Source organism: Trichomycterus rosablanca, chromosome 21 (genome assembly GCF_030014385.1).
Source record: "Trichomycterus rosablanca isolate fTriRos1 chromosome 21, fTriRos1.hap1, whole genome shotgun sequence".
NCBI classification, from domain to species: Eukaryota; Metazoa; Chordata; class Actinopteri; order Siluriformes; family Trichomycteridae; genus Trichomycterus; species Trichomycterus rosablanca.
In genome coordinates this window covers 13,562,929-13,580,948 of record NC_086008.1, presented here as the reverse complement: position 1 = coordinate 13,580,948, position 18,020 = coordinate 13,562,929, and the positions used below count along the sequence as shown (strand labels likewise).

Below are 18,020 nucleotides of genomic sequence, written 5' to 3'. Positions count from 1 at the left end.
CTGTTCACACAGTGCACACTTCAAGTACATTACAGTTATTCAAATTAATCCAATGTTTATGTTTAACAACTGAATAGCTCTGCAGTGCTGTAGGAAAACAAATTGCCTGCATCCAAGCTATTGCTTAATGTTCTTTTATTTTTACAAAATAAAAGTAAACCAACTTAGTGCAGCATTGTAGTAGTAAAACTAGAACACTCAAAATAAAGTGAAGGTTCTTTTTTGAGGAAAATCAGCATCTCTGCCGTGTTAGCGGACAGAGTGTTTATTTTTTAGGTGCCGGATCAAATTGAGCCACCGTACTTGTATGCGTGTTGTAACTGTAACAAACTTTTCTGTGGTTGTATCGTGACAATGTGAAGTGAGTGTGTTTTGTGGAGCTTCCATAGTGCAGTGATAGCTCAGTGGTTAAGGTACTGAACTAGTAAACAGAAGGTTGCCGGTTCAAGCCCCGCCACCACCAAGTTGCCACTGTTGGGTCCCTGAGCAAGGCCCTTAACCCTCAATTGCTCATCGTGTTCAGCTCATCGTGTAAGTCGCTTTGGATAAAAGCGTCCGCTAAATGCTGAAAAATAAAATAAATAAATAAAATAAAAAAGCGTGCTTGGCTAACGCGGTGACTCTAGCTGTCTGCTATTTGGTACCGTAACAGAAGGAGTTAATAAAGTGTTCTGCTCCCGACAATTTGTGAATATACCGTGTATTTATTTTTTTATTAAGCAAGTGCATCACTACGTTGTTTTGTAAACCGGAGTGATCCTGGACTCACACACCATATAAATAGTAAAATTCTACAGTAATGAACGCAGCTCTGCTACTACCGCCTCGTGAAACGCTCGCATTGCAGACATTACACTTCACTGTTGGACTTGTTTCACTTTCCAATTTAAAGTATTTCCACACAGTGGACATGCTGATGTAAAACAAAAGATCGGGATTAGGATCGGGTTTAGTAAAGTTTAGATTGTGTCAAAATCCTGCTCATCTGCAGCTCACTGCCCACGTTAACCTTGTTATTAGCCAGCCACTGGGTACTTTAACCATCTGTACATGCTGATGGCAGCAAGTGTCTTTCCACATATTTTCCTAAAACACTAGAGGCACAGAATGTAAATCCAAATTGGTGGGCAGATTAATGGATTTACAGATAACAATGCTGTGTTTTTACATTTTAATTGTGTCTGTCGGTGTAAATGTCATCGTGTGGTTTGTCTGTAGGCGAGGATTGTAGGCACAATGGTATCTGTGGGTGCTGGCTGTGTGATGGCAGGGCAGATCAGTCGCTGCCAATTTAGTCTGTTAGAAAATCCACACACTGCCAGGGAACAGAGTCTCCGTTAGTCTATTTCTGTTTTTCTTTTAAAGTAAAGTGTTACAGACATGGCTAGGGATTAAAAAATACAAATTAAAGTAAAACATATATAGTGTATCAGTGGTGAAATATGCAGTGTGTGCAAATTATTTATTATGCACAAGAATGAGTCAATGATGTGCATAAAAACGCATCTTTGTTTACTAAAAAAAAATGTCTGAATTCTCTTCACTGTTTTATAAGCCTGAACTGCATCTCTGTTTAATGTTCATAAAAACGCATCTCTGTTTAATGTTCATGAAAACGCATCTCTGTTTAATGTGCATAAAAACGCATCTCTGTTTAATGTGCATAAAAACGCATCTCTGTTTAATGTTCATAAAAACGCATCTCTGTTTAATGTTCATGAAAACGCATCTCTGTTTAATGTTCATGAAAACGCATCTCTGTTTAATGTTCATGAAAACGCATCTCTGTTTAATGTTCATAAAAACGCATCTCTGTTTAATGTTCATGAAAACGCATCTCTGTTTAATGTTCATAAAAACGCATCTCTGTTTAATGTTCATAAAAACGCATCTCTGTTTAGTGTGCATAAAAACGCATCTCTGTTTAATGTTCATAAAAACGCATCTCTGTTTAGTGTGCATAAAAACGCATCTCTGTTTAATGTTCATAAAAACGCATCTCTGTTTAATGTTCATAAAAACGCATCTCTGTTTAATGTTCATAAAAACGCATCTCTGTTTAATGTTCATAAAAACGCATCTCTGTTTAATGTTCATAAAAACGCATCTCTGTTTAATGTTCATGAAAACGCATCTCTGTTTAATGTTCATAAAAACGCATCTCTGTTTAATGTTCATAAAAACGCATCTCTGTTTAATGTTCATGAAAACGCATCTCTGTTTAATGTTCATAAAAACGCATCTCTGTTTAATGTTCATGAAAACGCATCTCTGTTTAATGTTCATGAAAACGCATCTCTGTTTAATGTTCATAAAAACGCATCTCTGTTTAATGTTCATGAAAACGCGTCTCTGTTTAGTGTGCATAAAAACGCGTCTCTGTTTAATGTGCATAAAAACGCATCTCTGTTTAATGTGCATAAAAAAGCATCTCTGTTTAATGTTCATAAAAAAGCATCTCTGTTTAATGTTCATGAAAACGCATCTCTGTTTAATGTTCATAAAAAAGCATCTCTGTTTAATGTGCATAGAATCATTATTTAATATTCACAAAAACGCATAATTTAGCTTGCATAAAATACATCTCTGTTTAATGTTCATAAAAACGCATCACCGTTTAGCTTGCTTAAAATGCATCCGTTTAACGTGCATAAAAACGCATCACCATTTAATGTGCATAAAAACGCATCACTGTTTAAAGTGCACAAAAACGCATCACCGTTTAATGTGCATAGAATCATAATTTAATATGCATAAAAACGCATCACCGTTCAGCTTGCATAAAAACGCATCTCTGTTTTCATGTGCATAGAATGACTATTATAAAACTATATAGAACTGTAGTTCCGGTCCTTAAATCTGATTGGCTCTGCTTTGCGTCGTGCCAAAACAACCTTCCCTGTGATAAAATCGCAGTAAGTTTCTCGTGGCTTATTGCTTTATTTAATATGCTTAAAAACTCATCACTGTTTAACCTTTTTTAAAAACACATCACTAATGTGCTTAGAATCACCGTTTTAATATGCATAAAACCGCATCAACATTTAATGTTTGTAAAAACGCATCACTGTTTAACATGCGAAAAAACGCATCACTGTTTAAGTGCATAAAAACGCATCACTGTTTAATGTGCATAGAATCACCGTTAAACATGCTTAAAACGCAACACTGTTTAATGTGATTGTATTATTGTGATTTTAAACAGAAGTGATTGTATCTGTTAGGCTACATTATTACTGTAGTGTGATATACAGTGTTTATAAAGCACAGTAATGTGGAGAGCATTGTTTTACTGTACAATACTTGTTCTGTGTGTTAACAAGAATAACTCTTTATTACTAATACTCTTATTATATTTTTTCTTCATTTGTGGGGGTCCTGTGCGTCAACAACTAACTTACACACTTTGTTTACTCTCTACTTTACTTTCCTTATTGTAGATAGATTGAGTCAGTGCAGAGCAGAGTCAGTTGGAGAGGGTACTGTTCTGTTACTGTCATTAAAGACAGACTGTGATTTCTGATTAAAATGCCAAATTTAAACCGTCCTACACTGACTTAGTTTTGACTCAGAAGAAGTTGACCCACATTCAGTGATATCCAGTCTACTCTTCCTAAAGCCTACAGAAACAAGGCTTGGCTTGTTGAATTGAGCAGAAGGACTATTATGTGGGTAGTGAAATGTTTTTGAATGGAGTAGGCGTCTACTGCTCTCTCTTTCTTTTTCTTCTCTCCACAGTTTGCTTCCCTACCCACACTCATTGTATTTCTGTGTAATGCTTGGTGTGCACTACGTACTTTTTAGCCCAGTTTTTATTTTGATAACAAAATTTGCTGTTAAAAACCATGTTCAATATGCCATATTTAACTTATATTGACTGTTTGTGGGATCTACGTTGATTACAAAGTCTTGTTAATGACTATTAAAGCTCTAAATATTTTATGTCCTGAACATATTGCTGTTCTGTTAATCCATTCATCATTTGGAACACACATCTAGCTGATGAGGGAAAATTCTGGAATTAACCTTCTTTTTTCCCCCCAAACTCCCTCAATTACTGACTGTATTCCATCTGTTTCTCTGCATGCTTTGTTAGCCTCCTTTCATGCTGTTCTTCAATGGTCAGGACCCCCCCCACAGGACCACTACAGATCAGGTATTATTTAGGTGGTGGATCATTCTCAGCACTGCAGTGACACTGACATGGTGGTGGTGTGTTAGTGTGTGTTGTGCTGGTATGAGTGGATTAGACACAGCAGCGCTGCTTGAGTTTTTAAACACCTCACTGTCACTGCTGGACTGAGAATAGTCCACCAACCAAAAATATATCCAGCCAACAGCTCCCCGTGGGCAGTGTCCTGTGACCACTGATGAAGGTCTAGACGATGACCAATTCAAACAGCAGCAATAGATGAGTTATCGTCTCTGTGTCGGGCCAATACACTCTCTAGGACACGATTAGGGTCCCCAGCGATGGAAGACTATCTGTCTACGCTAAAAATTGGGAGAAAAAAGGGAGAAAATCCATAAATAAATGCTGACAAAGGGTTTTATTAATTATTAGTTGATCTATGGCATCACTATGGCATTCCTTTCCACTGCAAACTGGTCACGAGTGACTGCCTCAGCCATGACATAACGTTATGTAATTTCTACTGTTTATTTGTTTTTATTCACCAGCCAGAATTGAATTTTATTTGTTTCTGCTTTAGGGAGAAATAGTATAAAAGACTAGAAACGTCAAGTCAAATGGTTGTGCAGTTTGACCCTCAGCAGCAATCGATTCTATGTTATGTTGTCCTGTGTCCTGTCCTCATGCTGATACGCAATCCACTGCATTAAATCATTCTGGTTTGCAAAAGGCTTAAACATCCATCTCGCCCCATTAGCATCGTCTCTCTGCTTCTAACCCATTTAGCTTCCAGTAAGTTATTTCCACTGGTAATTCTCAATGACTGAGCAATTATGTATTATGACTAACCCTCGCGACACTGTTAACAGAGTTATAGGATCCAGCGATGTCTCTTTTGTCTAGCTGGCTGCAGGGCCGTGCGTGTTCGGTGTAGTGTGAGACCACACTTTTCAGTCAGCTGATTGAAGTGAAACTCAAAACTGGTGTAACGGTGTCTGGTTTCTTGAATTTTCTGCCAAGTTCTGAGTGAGCATGCAGTTCAGTGTTTATTTGCAGGATGGCTGAGGAGTCTGGCTTCTATCAGCTGGTACAGTTGATCCCAGATCAGTAAGACCAATGTTAATAAAAATAGGCATGTATGTTTGTTTTTTGGCTTCTATTTTTGCATTTGTCCCTGTATTCACCCAATCCTTGCTTGTACTAATCTCACACTGGTTGAGGAGATATGGGACCATTACAAGGAGGGCTGGTACACCGAGAACCATGGTATGGAGTAGGGGTGAACCAATCCGATACTCTGTATTGGTATCGCTCTGTGTGTAAACGTGTAAACCGATGCGATCCATACAGACCGTTCAGAAATTAAAACACACTGATCTACTTAAACTTTTAACATTTAAAACATTATCTACTACAGCCACATCTAAAAACACTGTTTAAACACAATAAAAACACTTGGTAAATGATATATCGCTCACCTGAGATGAAGAAAACCCATCTTGTCCGGGCTTGGAGATCTCTCACACCCTCAACGATTAATCCATTAGTGTTATGAAATAAAACAAACTACAGCGTTTCCCGTTTAGCCACGGATGTCCTCTTCAAAATCCAGCAGGGTTTTTTAATAAGCGCGCTTTGTTTTTTTTTACTAATCTAAAAACATGACAGAACTTTAACGAAAAATCTCAACTCTGCGTCAGTTCTAATTGGTCCTTCGCGCTTGATTGACATCCACATCTTCCAATTGTAGACACTTTGGACGACACGCCATAAAGCGAGATGTCACGTGAACAACAGCTCGAACGTAAGTGAAACCTGTTCGTAGCGCGATCGTCATGTAAAAGTTTGTGTGTAAAAGTTAAAATAAAAACAGCAGTTTTGTATAAGTGTGATGTTGTAGGTTCTGTATTTATGTTTTTAGAATATTTGTTACACAGTCTGAGCATTGTTGTTTAGATACCTAGTTTATCCATGGTGCACTGAGACGTGTATTATTACTGCTTAGTTGTTTGAAAGGAGAAATGACGGTATCGCATTGGTATCGGTATTGGCAGATACTCAATTTGCAGTATTGGTATCCCTAGTATGGAGGGCGATAGATTAGATTGCATAGCATCTAAGAAGCCCCTTCTACCTGCTCCTCCTTCAAACACAGCCAATTCCCATATTTCCTTTGAATCCCGCATTAGTTCCTTAACCACAACTGGGACCTATACTCTCCATCACCGATGTCAAAACCTTGGTTCTTGCCTTTATTTTTTCCACACATGGATTATTGTACGTTTCTATATGTAGGTCTTCCGACTAAACTCATCAACAATCTGCAATACATTCAAAACCTGACGGCGAGACAGAATTGCACTGGCTTCCCATCAAAATTCTAATTTCTGCTTTTTACTTTTAAAGCTCTCCATGGTCTGGCCCCGGCGTATCTTCGAGAGCTCTTACACCTTTACATTCCCTCTCGCTCCTTAAGGTCCTCCGGTGGTAGGTTTCTCTCTACGCCTCTGACTAAACTGTCCTCAATGGGTGGCAGATCTTTCAGTGCGGCTGCTCCTAAGCTCTGGAACTCTCTGCCTCAATTCCTGCGAGATCGACTGCTCTTCTATTTCTTCTTTTAAGTCCCTACTGAAATCTTATCTTTTCAAATTGTATTTTTGTTCCTCCTCTCCTGTAAAGCGACCTCGAGACTGAGACTAAATAAAACATCATTATTATTATTATTGATTGTACCTGTTTTGGCATCCAGCCAGGTTGATAGCACTGCCTGGAATTCTGACTTGAGAGCTTGAGATTTCTGTGGTGGTGGGCTTACCACATTAAATTGCTTCACCACCCAACATAGATTTTTTTTTTTTATTGAAAACCTGTATTATTATAAACACATTTATAAATAAGCTTTTTAAAAAGGAAACTACACTTTAGAACAGGAAAAGACAGTTATTTTAAAATCACACAACAGAATTAAACAGGTTGTGAAACTACACAACCAATGGTGTGGATACTAATTTTACGAGTATGGGGTTTAGCACGTGGCAATATAAAGACAAGATACAATAAGCAGACCGATCATGCCATAAAATGACACAAATGTGTTAAACATGGCGTTAAAATCCAACAACCAACTCTCGCTTGTACTAATGTCATGCTGATTGTGGAGATCTGGGACTTTTACAAGGAGATCTGGTACAAGTGTTTAGTTGCATAACTTTTCTTTTCACCAGTCTGTAGAGTAATCTCACAGAGAACCATAACATGCAGGGAGAGCCATGCTGTGAACCACATAAATACCCTATTAAATCATTAGTGTGCATATAAACAGATTTAGTAATTCACAGCCTTAGCTGACCTCTAGCCTGTTGCTGTCTGCCAGACAAGTCCCTGACACAGTGCCATCCAAACAAAGAGACACAAAAGTGTTGATGTCCTAACTTAAAAAAACAAAAAAACAAGCCGGTGTTAACTTACATCAGACGTTGCTGTCTCTAAGCAGATTACAGTACTGAAGAAATAGGTGTTAAGTGCAATTCTCTTTGGAATAAATACTGTCAGAAAGCACAGACTTACTAATTATGTGCATTTTACATTACAAGCACCTAATCAGACTCTCCCTTATGCAATTTTTAAAAAATATTTTATTAATGCATTTTCTCCCAATGTAGTGTAGTCAGTTCATCTTCTGTTGCTGGGGAAGATCCTTGGTTGCAGTCTAGGTGTGTATATTGCTGCTCACGCCTCCTCCGACCCACGCACAGCATAGCGTAACCCTTTTTTACCTATGCACTCTGCACATGCACCTCTCTATCTGCTAATCAGGGTCCTTACACAGCGTTTGAAGACCCCGGGCACTGCCAATTATGCCCGCTAGATGGCGTCCAGTCGACTGGTGGCGACGCCAAGTTTTGAACCGAGGAGTTCAGAATCTCGGCACTGGTGTGCTAGCGGAATATCCCACTGCTTCACCTGAGCGCCCTTATGCAATTTAAAATAAAATAACATAAATATCTTATTTTGGATTCTTGTTCCATTCCAAGAAAGAGTATAAAAAAATGTACCCATATTTCAGCCCACTTGCCCCCTCTGTGAATGAAGAACCTCTGTTAAACACATTAGGACCTAAAAATGCGCCATATACAGGGGTTGGACAATGAAACTGAAACACCTGTCATTTTAGTGTGGGAGGTTTCATGGCTAAATTGGACCAGTCTGGTGGCCAATCTTTATTAATTGCACATTGCACCAGTAAGAGCAGAGTGTGAAGGTTCAATTAGCAGGGTAAGAGCACAGTTTTGCTCAAAATATTGCAATGCACACAACATTATGGGTGACATCCCAGAGTTCAAAAGAGGACAAATTGTTGGTGCACGTCTTGCTGGCGCATCTGTGACCAAGACAGCAAGTCTTTGTGATGTATCAAGAGCCACGGTATCCAGGGTAATGTCAGCATACCACCAAGAAGGACAAACCACATCCAACAGGATTAACTGTGGACGCAAGAGGAAGCTGTCTGAAAGGGATGTTCGGGTGCTAACCCGGATTGTATCCAAAAAACATAAAACCACGGCTGCCCAAATCACGGCAGAATTAAATGTGCACCTCAACTCTCCTGTTTCCACCAGAACTGTCCGTCGGGAGCTCCACAGGGTCAATATACACGGCCGGGCTGCTATAGCCAAACCTTTGGTCACTCGTGCCGATGCCAAACGTCGGTTTCAATGGTGCAAGGAGCACAAATCTTGGGCTGTGGACAATGTGAAACATGTATTGTTCTCTGATGAGTCCTCCTTTACTGTTTTCCCCACATCCGGGAGAGTTACGGTGTGGAGAAGCCCCAAAGAAGCGTACCACCCAGACTGTTGCATGCCCAGAGTAAAGCATGGGGGTGGATCAGTGATGGTTTGGGCTGCCATATCATGGTATTCCCTTGGCCCAATACTTGTGCTAGATGGGCGCGTCACTGCCAAGGACTACCGAACCATTCTGGAGGACCATGTGCATCCAATGGCGGTGCCGTGTATCAGGATGACAATGCACCAATACACACAGCAAGACTGGTGAAAGATTGGTTTGATGAACATGAAAGTGAAGTTGAACATCTCCCATGGCCTGCACAGTCACCAGATCTAAATATTATTGAGCCACTTTGGGGTGTTTTGGAGAAGCGAGTCAGGAAACGTTTTCCTCCACCAGCATCACGTAGTGACCTGGCCACTATCCTGCAAGAAGAATGGCTTAAAATCCCTCTGACCACTGTGCAGGACTTGTATATGTCATTTCCAAGACGAATTGACGCTGTATTGGCCGCAAAAGGAGGCCCTACACCATGCTAATAAATTATTGTGGTCTAAAACCAGGTGTTTCAGTTTCATTGTCCAACCCCTGTATATAGAAATGCCATATATATACTGGTGTGCTGGTCATAAAATTAGAATATCATGAAAAAGTTGATTTATTTCAGTAATTTCATTCAAACAGTAAAACTTGTATATTATATTCATTCATTACACACAGACTAATATATTTCAAATGTTTATTTCTTTTAATGTTGATGATTATAACTGACAACTAATGAAAACCCCAAATTCAGTATCTCAGAAAATTAGAATATTACTTAAGACCAATACAAAAAAAGGATTTTTAGAAATGTTGGCCAACTGAAAAGTATGAAGATGAAAAGTATGAGCATGTACAGCACTCAATACTTAGTTGGGGCTCCTTTTGCCTGGATTACTGCAGCAATGCGGCGTGGCATGGAGTCGATCAGTCTGTGGCACTGCTCAGGTGTTATGAGAGCCCAGGTTGCTCTGATAGTGGCCTTCAGCTCTTCTGAATTGTTGGGTCTGGCGTATCACATCTTCCTCTTCACAATACCCCATAGATTTTCTATGGGGTTAAGGTCAGGCGAGTTTGCTGGCCAATTAAGAACAGGCATACCATGGTCCTTAAACCAGGTACTGGTAGCTTTGGCACTGTGTGCAGGTGCCAAGTCCTGTTGGAAAATGAAATCTGCATCTCCATAAAGTTGGTCAGCAGCAGGAAGCATGAAGTGCTCTAAAACTTCCTGGTAGACGGCTGTGTTGACCTTGGACCTCAGAAAACACAGTGGACCAACACCAGCAGATGACATGGCACTCCAAACCATCACTGACTGTTGAAACTTTACACTGGACCTCAAGCAAGGTGGATTCTGTGCCTCTCCTCTCTTCCTCCAGACTGTGGGACCTTGATTTCCAAAGGTAATGCAAAATTTACTTTCATCAGAGAACATAACTTTGGACCACTCAGCAGCAGTCCAGTCCTTTTTGTATTTAGCCCAGGCGAGACGCTTCGGACGCTGTCTCTTGTTCAAGAGTGGCTTGACAAAAGGAATGCGACAGCTGAAACCCATGTCTTGCATACGTCTGTGCGTGGTGGTTCTTGAAGTACTGACTCCAGCTGCAGTCCACTCTTTGAATCTCCCCCACATTTTTGAATGGGTTTTGTTTCACAATCCTCTCCAGGGTGCGGTTATCCCTATTGCTTGTACACTTTTTTCTACCACATCTTTTCCTTCCCTTCGCCTCTCTATTAATGTGCTTGGACACAGAGCTCTGTGAACAGCCAGCCTCTTTAGCAATGACCTTTTGTGTCTTGCCCTCCTTGTGCAAGGTGTCAATGGTCGTCTTTTGGACAACTGTCAAGTCAGCAGTCTTCCCCATGATTGTGTAGCCTACAGAACTAGACTGAGAGACCATTTAAAGGCCTTTGCAGGTGTTTTGAGTTAATTAGCTGATTAGAGTGTGGCACCAGGTGTCTGAATACTGAGATACTAAATTTGGGGTTTTTATTAGTTGTCAGTTATAATCATCAACATTAAAAGAAATAAACATTTGAAATATATCAGTCTGTGTGTAATGAATGAATATAATATACAAGTTTCACTTTTTGAATGGAATTACTGAAATAAATCAACTGTTTCATGATATTCTAATTTTATGACCAGCACCAGTATATATATATATATATATATATATATAGATAGATAGATAGATAGATAGATAGATAGATAGATAGATAGATAGATCAACCTTTAAAATAACCTATTATTCAGCCATGATAATAGCCACAGCAGCTGACATGGCGTTAAGAATCAAACAACCAACCACATGATCATTTCTTTTTCCAGTCTACCTGGCACATCATACAGACAGCGCCAACCCTTATCACCATTTTACAACACGTCATAATGCTTGTGGTCGCTGCCACACACTGAGCATGACCTGCCTAAAGATAACAGGGTATAATTGCAGTCATAAAGAAAGCCACTATTGTCATTCTGCCCATCTCCTTTGTGAACACAGAACATCACTTAAGCATTTGCATAAGATGTGAAAGCCATTATTTAAAGTAGATGTTAAAGAATGCCAGTACCCACTTCTTGCTTCTACTGGGACAGTTTTCCTGGTGTGTAGTATATTTCTGATTCTCAACCATTGTGGAAGTTACTTGGGCAGTTTTCCTGATTTCATGCAGCTTCCAGAACAGTTTATTTCCTAATATACTGCTGCTGCTTGGTCAGTAAAGTCTACAAACAATTGCTTGCACATTAATGTCATGACACTACAATTCCACAGCAACATTTATCTCCTTCTGTTATGCTGCATAATCTATCCTGATTTGATTCAGTCCAGTACACACACAACATCCTGTCTAATTATTGCATCAGCGTTAATCTATTTTGCTTTTGTATTTATGCATTTTCTCATTTTTTTTTTGCCAATTTAGCATAGCCAGTTAGTCTTCTGCGTCAGATGAGGGTGTATTTGCCTGACACGCACTCCCACGACCTGTTCTTATTCGCCCATACTGGTGGATTGGTGCGTAAGGCCAGTCACATGCTGATCTCCTCATTCCACAACTGTCTGTACGGACATCTCGGACTACTTCACCTGGGTCCTTACACAGCGTTGAAGACCCCACTCCCTTTTTAGTCTTAGTTTCCACTCAGCAGACTAGTATGTGCTAGAGAATGTCCTGCTTTACCACCTGGGTGCTACGATTATCAATTTTATCTATTTTCACCAATAGTTTTCGCAGCCCTATAGAGTTTTGTCTGCTGCAGGCACTGCCAACTGGTGCGCCCTGCCAACTGGTAGCAATGCTGAGATTCAAACTCTGAGAACCTGCTGCGTCATCTGGGCGCCTTTATAAGCACTTGTGTAGTCTTGTGAACCATGCTTCTGTGTTTCTTGAAGAAATTGCATATTTTTTATTGTATACATGTATATTAAATATTACAATAAAATGCACTTAATTGCCACTAGTAGTTTGTATGTTTGTTTATTAGGATTTTAATGTCATGTTTTACACACTTTGGTTACATTCATGACAGGACAGGTAGTTACTGGTTACACAAGGTTCATCAGTTCACAGGTTTAATGTCAAACAGTCATGGACAATTTTGTATCTCAAATTCACCTCACTTGCATGTCTTTGAACTGTTGGAGGAAACCCACACGGACACGGGGAGGACATGCAAACTCCGCACAGAATGGACCCAGACCGCCCCACCTGGGGATCGAACCCAGGACCTTCTTGCTGTGAGGCGACAGTGCTACCCACTTAGCCACCGTGCCGCCCACCACTAGTAGTGAGAGTAAAGAGAAGGACTGAGAATCGAGTGAAGAATGGCGTATCTTTAAAATGCTAAAGAAGGATTTCCTTACTCCTGTGTATTAGCAGGAAACAAGAACACCTCTTCTACATTAATGCTGCTTTCTGGGAAATGATGCTAGCCTTGCTGTCCTCGACAGATGAGACTGAAGGCACACACCGGTTGAAAAGCTGGCTCATGTATCCCTTTGAATAGGAGCTGTTTTTAGACGACCCCGAGTCTGACATACGAGGTCACAGTAATGACGTCTTTGTCAGTAGCATAAAAAGAAGTGTCTCGATTGATCTTTCAGAGATGCTTTTTATGGAAACTGTTGCAAAACTGGCTGGCAAACAGTACTGCTTTAATCTAGATTGCTGTATTTCTAAATGTAAAGTGCTCTTGGAATTCTCTGCATTTATTGTGGAGTATTGTATCAATATTTATCATCTAATATATGATGGCAATGAAAGTGTTACCGTCGCCTCACAGCAAGAAGGTCCTGGGTTTGACTCCCAGGGGGAGCAGTCTGGGTCCTTTTGTGTGGAGTTTACATGTTTTCCCCATGTCTGCGCGGGTTTCCTCCAGGTGCTCCGGTTTCCTCCCACAGTCCAAGTAACTACCTGTCCTGTAGGTCCTGTCGCAGCGGTAAAATACACTACTACACCAGAGCTGGGTTTCGAATACATCGTATCGAATCTCAGCTCACCTAATTTGGCTGCTGTTCATCCAGGGAAGGGAGCCGTGTAGGGATAACTGGGAGCCGGATAGCCGTAACTGCCTCATAACTGATGCAATTATGACCTCTGCTGGCTGATTGATGGCGTCTGCACAGAGTAGAGGAATAATGCGATCAGGGTGTGGCTCTCCGTGCACAAGGCTGATCGGCATATGAACTCGCCCCGTGCAGGTGTAAAGATGCATTCGGCTACTGCACACGTGTCGCTCTCCTCAATCGGGGCGGGGGTCAGCACCAGTAGCATAACTCAATTGGGTAAAAACTGGAATTGAGAGAAAAAGGGAAACAAATGCATAAAAAAATACTGTTTGAATTAGCCTTGCAACCACAAACAGCAAAAAATGTTTACATGAATTTCAGAATGCCTCAGTATCTAGCACTACTGATAAATGAGTAAGCACATTTGTGTTCGCTTAATTCCCAGACCTGTTTCATTTTAAATAAAGACCAGAATATTAGCTTCCTTATTGGGGGAATGTGCTGTTTTTTTTTTTTTCTTAAATACACATTTATACAATTTATGTACTATATTTTCACTGTGGTATCACTCTCTCTCTCTCTCGTAGGGCCCTCTCCATGGATATAGACACAGACTATGAAAGGCCTAATGTGGAGACCATAAAGTGTGTCGTTGTGGGTGATAACGCTGTGGGAAAAACCCGCCTTATTTGTGCCCGGGCTTGCAATGCCACCCTCACACAGTACCAGCTGCTCGCCACCCACGTGCCAACCGTTTGGGCCATCGACCAATACCGTGTGTGCCAGGAGGTAGGTGGGCCTGTATCTTTTGCATAACATATTAGAATGTACACAAACAAAATATGCCAACACTAGAAATAAGTGCCTTGACGTGATTCTTTGTGATAACATTATCGATTTATAAATAGATAGAAATTATTACCTGCACATATGCTCAAACTGGAATTTCTATTTTAATATTTGGCTTTTAAAGCACAAAGTGTAATCAATACCTCAACTACATACCTTGGTATTAAATTGGTATTATTATTAGAATTATCATCATAACAATAATAATAATAACCATTAATCAGTTCCTATTAATTAGGGCTGTCAAACGATTAACATTTTTAATCGCGATTAATCTCAGAATTTCCTATAGTTAATCGCGATTAATCGCATTTTTTTTTTTAATGAAGAAAACAAGGATTTTTAAGTGAAATTCTACAATTAAAATGGTGAACACATTTTATGCAAAATGTACTTATGTTAAAAACTGCTGGGACAAGAGAAAACTGTAAGGGAGTTTTATTCACTCACATACTAGGCAGTAATACAGGGGTGGGCAATTGAATTTTCCAAAGGGGCCACATAAGAAACTAGGACTGTTGTGGAGGGCCGGACCAATAAGGTGAACTTAATTCTGCTCAATATTAATTTTATCTCTTTATTTACATTTACATTAAATTTTCAGCATTTAGCAGACGGCTTTATCCACAGCAATTTACATTACAGTTACAGTTTACAGTCTGAGCAATTGAGGGTTATGGGCCTTGCTCAAGGGCCCAACAGCAGCAACCTGGCAGTGGCGGGGCTTGAACCAGCGACCTTCTAATTACTAGTCCAGTACCTTAAGCACTAGGCTACAACTGCCCACTCTTTATGAAAAGCAGTAAATTGTACAGTTCTAATAAGCTGTTAATGTTTAGATGTTACAATTAGAAAATTAGAATTAGGCAGAGTAAAAACATCAACAATATTTCACTATTTAAACAAACAAATGCAAAAAAACAAAAACAAATGTGAACAAAATGTGCAGGTTTTTAAACTTTACACTATTTTGTTTTGAGTCTAATTACCTCATTTGTTTTTCAGTCCTTTGTTACTGTTGGATATTCTTATTAAAATCACAGAGCTGGTCCTGACTGCTTCAGTTCTGGATGTGTTAAACTTTATAAAAAGTCCTTGTTGCTTTTGCAGTTTAGTTAGTGAAGCTTCAGGTGTGACGCTCTGCATCGTTCATGTTCTTGTATTTCTCTGTTTAGTACCATAACAGCGATTTAAAGCCTAAATTGTGATCGTTAAACAGCATTACACCTGACTTCAGTAAATAAATACTTCAGAAGTTCACGTCTTGTTAAAAACTCCACCGTCAATCACACTCAGTTCTGTTCGCATTACAGTGAAGCTGATACACTCGCGCACACGTCAATCCAAACTTGCGGATATTTAAAGACACAGCGCTCCCGTCAAAACAGTCCTGTTATATTGCATGTGTGATGTACATTTATTCACATCAAAATTTTAATTGCCACGAATCTCATGCGGGCCGGTTGGGGATGTCTCGCGGGCCGGATGTGGCCCGCGGGCCGTACAATACCCAGGTCTGCTCAACATGAACTATGGATGACTCGCAGGGTCAAATAGAACTTGCGTTAATGGCACTATTTTTTTTAATCGCGTTAAATTGAGATTGCGTTAATGCGTTATTATCGCGTTAACTTCGACAGCCCTACTATTAATCAATAACTATTTTTCTTATTGTAGACCCGTATCACTGTCGCCTCACAGCGAGAAGGTCCTGGGTTCGGAGTTTGCATGTTCTCCCCGTGTCTGCGTGGGTTTCCTCAGGGTGCTCCGGTTTCCTCCCACAGTCCAAAGACATGCCGCTAGGCTAATTGGAGACACTGAATTGTCCCGTAGTTACCTGGCCGCTGGGATGCACAGACCAGTGCATTGTAGTGCCGGTCCCAAGCCCGGATAAATAGGGAGGGTTGTGTCAGGAAGGGCATCCGGCGTAAAACTGTGCCAAATCCCTCCGGCGACCCCTAACGGGAAGAAGCCGGAAATGCCGACCCCGTAACCGAAAAACGAGACAAAGGCTGAGGAACAAGAAGACAAGATACAGTGGGGGAAATAAGTATTTGATCCCCTGCTGATTTTGTAAGTTTACCCCCTTACAAAGACTTGAACAGTCTATAATTTTTATGGAAGGTTTATTTTAACAGAGAGAGACAGAATATCAACAAAAAATCCAGAAAAAAAAACATTAAATAAAAGTTATAAATTAATTTGTATTTAATTAAGGGAAATAAGTATTTGATCCCCTACCAACCAGCAAGAATTCTGACCCCCACAGACCGGTTATGTGCCCATGAGGCACACAAATTAGTCCTGTCCCTGTATAAAAGACTCCTGTCACAGAATCAGTTTCTTCCGTTCAAATCTCTCGACCACCATGGGCAAGACCAAAGAGCTATCAAAGGATGTCAGGGACAAGATTGTAGACCTGCACAAGGCTGGAATGGGCTACAAGACCATCAGCAAGAAGCTTGGTGAGAAAGAGACCACTGTTGGTGCGATAATTCGAAAATGGAAGAAATACAAGATCACAGTCAATCACCCTCGCTCTGGAGCTCCATGCAAGATCTCACCTGGTGGGGTAAGAATGATTCTGAGAAAGGTGAGGTCAGTCCAGAATTACACGGGAGGAGCTTGTCAATGATCTCAAGGGAGCTGGGAGCAGAGAAATGCTGGATATGACCCCAAGAACACCATCCCCACCGGGCATTTCTCTGCCTCCAAACACGGCGAGTGGAGTTGATGCCAAAGAGCTCAATTTTGGTCTCATCTGACCATATCACATTCTCCCAAGCTTTCTCTGAATCATTCAGGTGTTCATTGGCAAACTTCAGACGGGCCTGTACATGAGCCTTCTTGAGCAAAGGGACTTTGCGGGCACTGCAGGATCTCAATCCATTACGGCGAAGTGTGTTACTAATGGTTTTCTTGGTGACTGTGCTCCCAGCTCCCTTGAGATCATTGAAGAAACACGGAAGAAACTGATTCTGTGACAGGAGTCTTTTATACAGGGACTGGACTAATTTGTGTGCCTCATGGGCACATAACCGGTCTGTGGGGGTCAGAATTCTTGCTGGTTGGTAGGGGATCAAATACTTATTTCCCTTAATTAAATACAAATTAATTTATAACTTTTATTTAATGTTTTTTTTCTGGATTTTTTGTTGATATTCTGTCTCTCTCTGTTAAAATAAACCTTCCATAAAAATTATAGACTGTTCAAGTCTTTGTAAGGGGGTAAACTTACAAAATCAGCAGGGGATCAAATACTTATTTTCCCCACTGTATATACATGGATCAGCCATAACATCACCTACCTGTTTCTACACACATTGTCCAGTTTATCAGCTCCACTTACCATATATAAGCACTTTGTAGTTCTACAATTACTGACTGTAGTCCATCCGTTTCTCTGCATGCTTTGTTAGCCCCTTTTCACCCTGTTCTTCAATGGTCAGGACCCCCACAGAGCAGGTATTATTTAGGTAGTGGATCATTCACAGCACTGCAGTGACACTGACATGGTGGTGGTGTGTTAGTGTGTGTTGTGCTGGTATGAGTGGATAAGACACAGCAGCGCTGATGGAGTTTTTAAACACCTCACTGTCACCGCTGGACTGAGAATAGTCCACAACCAAAAACATCCAGCCAACAGCGCCCCGTAGGCAGTGTCCTGTGACTGCTGATGAAGGTGTAGA

General features: G+C 40.5%; 1 protein-coding gene across 2 annotated transcripts in view; it reads left to right on the top strand.

Annotated features, from left to right (window-relative positions):
• rhobtb4 (Rho related BTB domain containing 4) overlaps positions 1-18,020 on the top strand; it is a 102,919-nt gene that overhangs the window by 56,024 nt on the left and 28,875 nt on the right. For both annotated transcript variants that reach the window (XM_063017982.1, XM_063017981.1), the window contains exon 2: positions 14,070-14,271. In XM_063017982.1, the coding sequence (XP_062874052.1) occupies positions 14,080-14,271 (192 nt within the window). In that variant the 5' untranslated portion in view covers positions 14,070-14,079. The remainder of the gene's footprint in view (positions 1-14,069; positions 14,272-18,020) is intronic.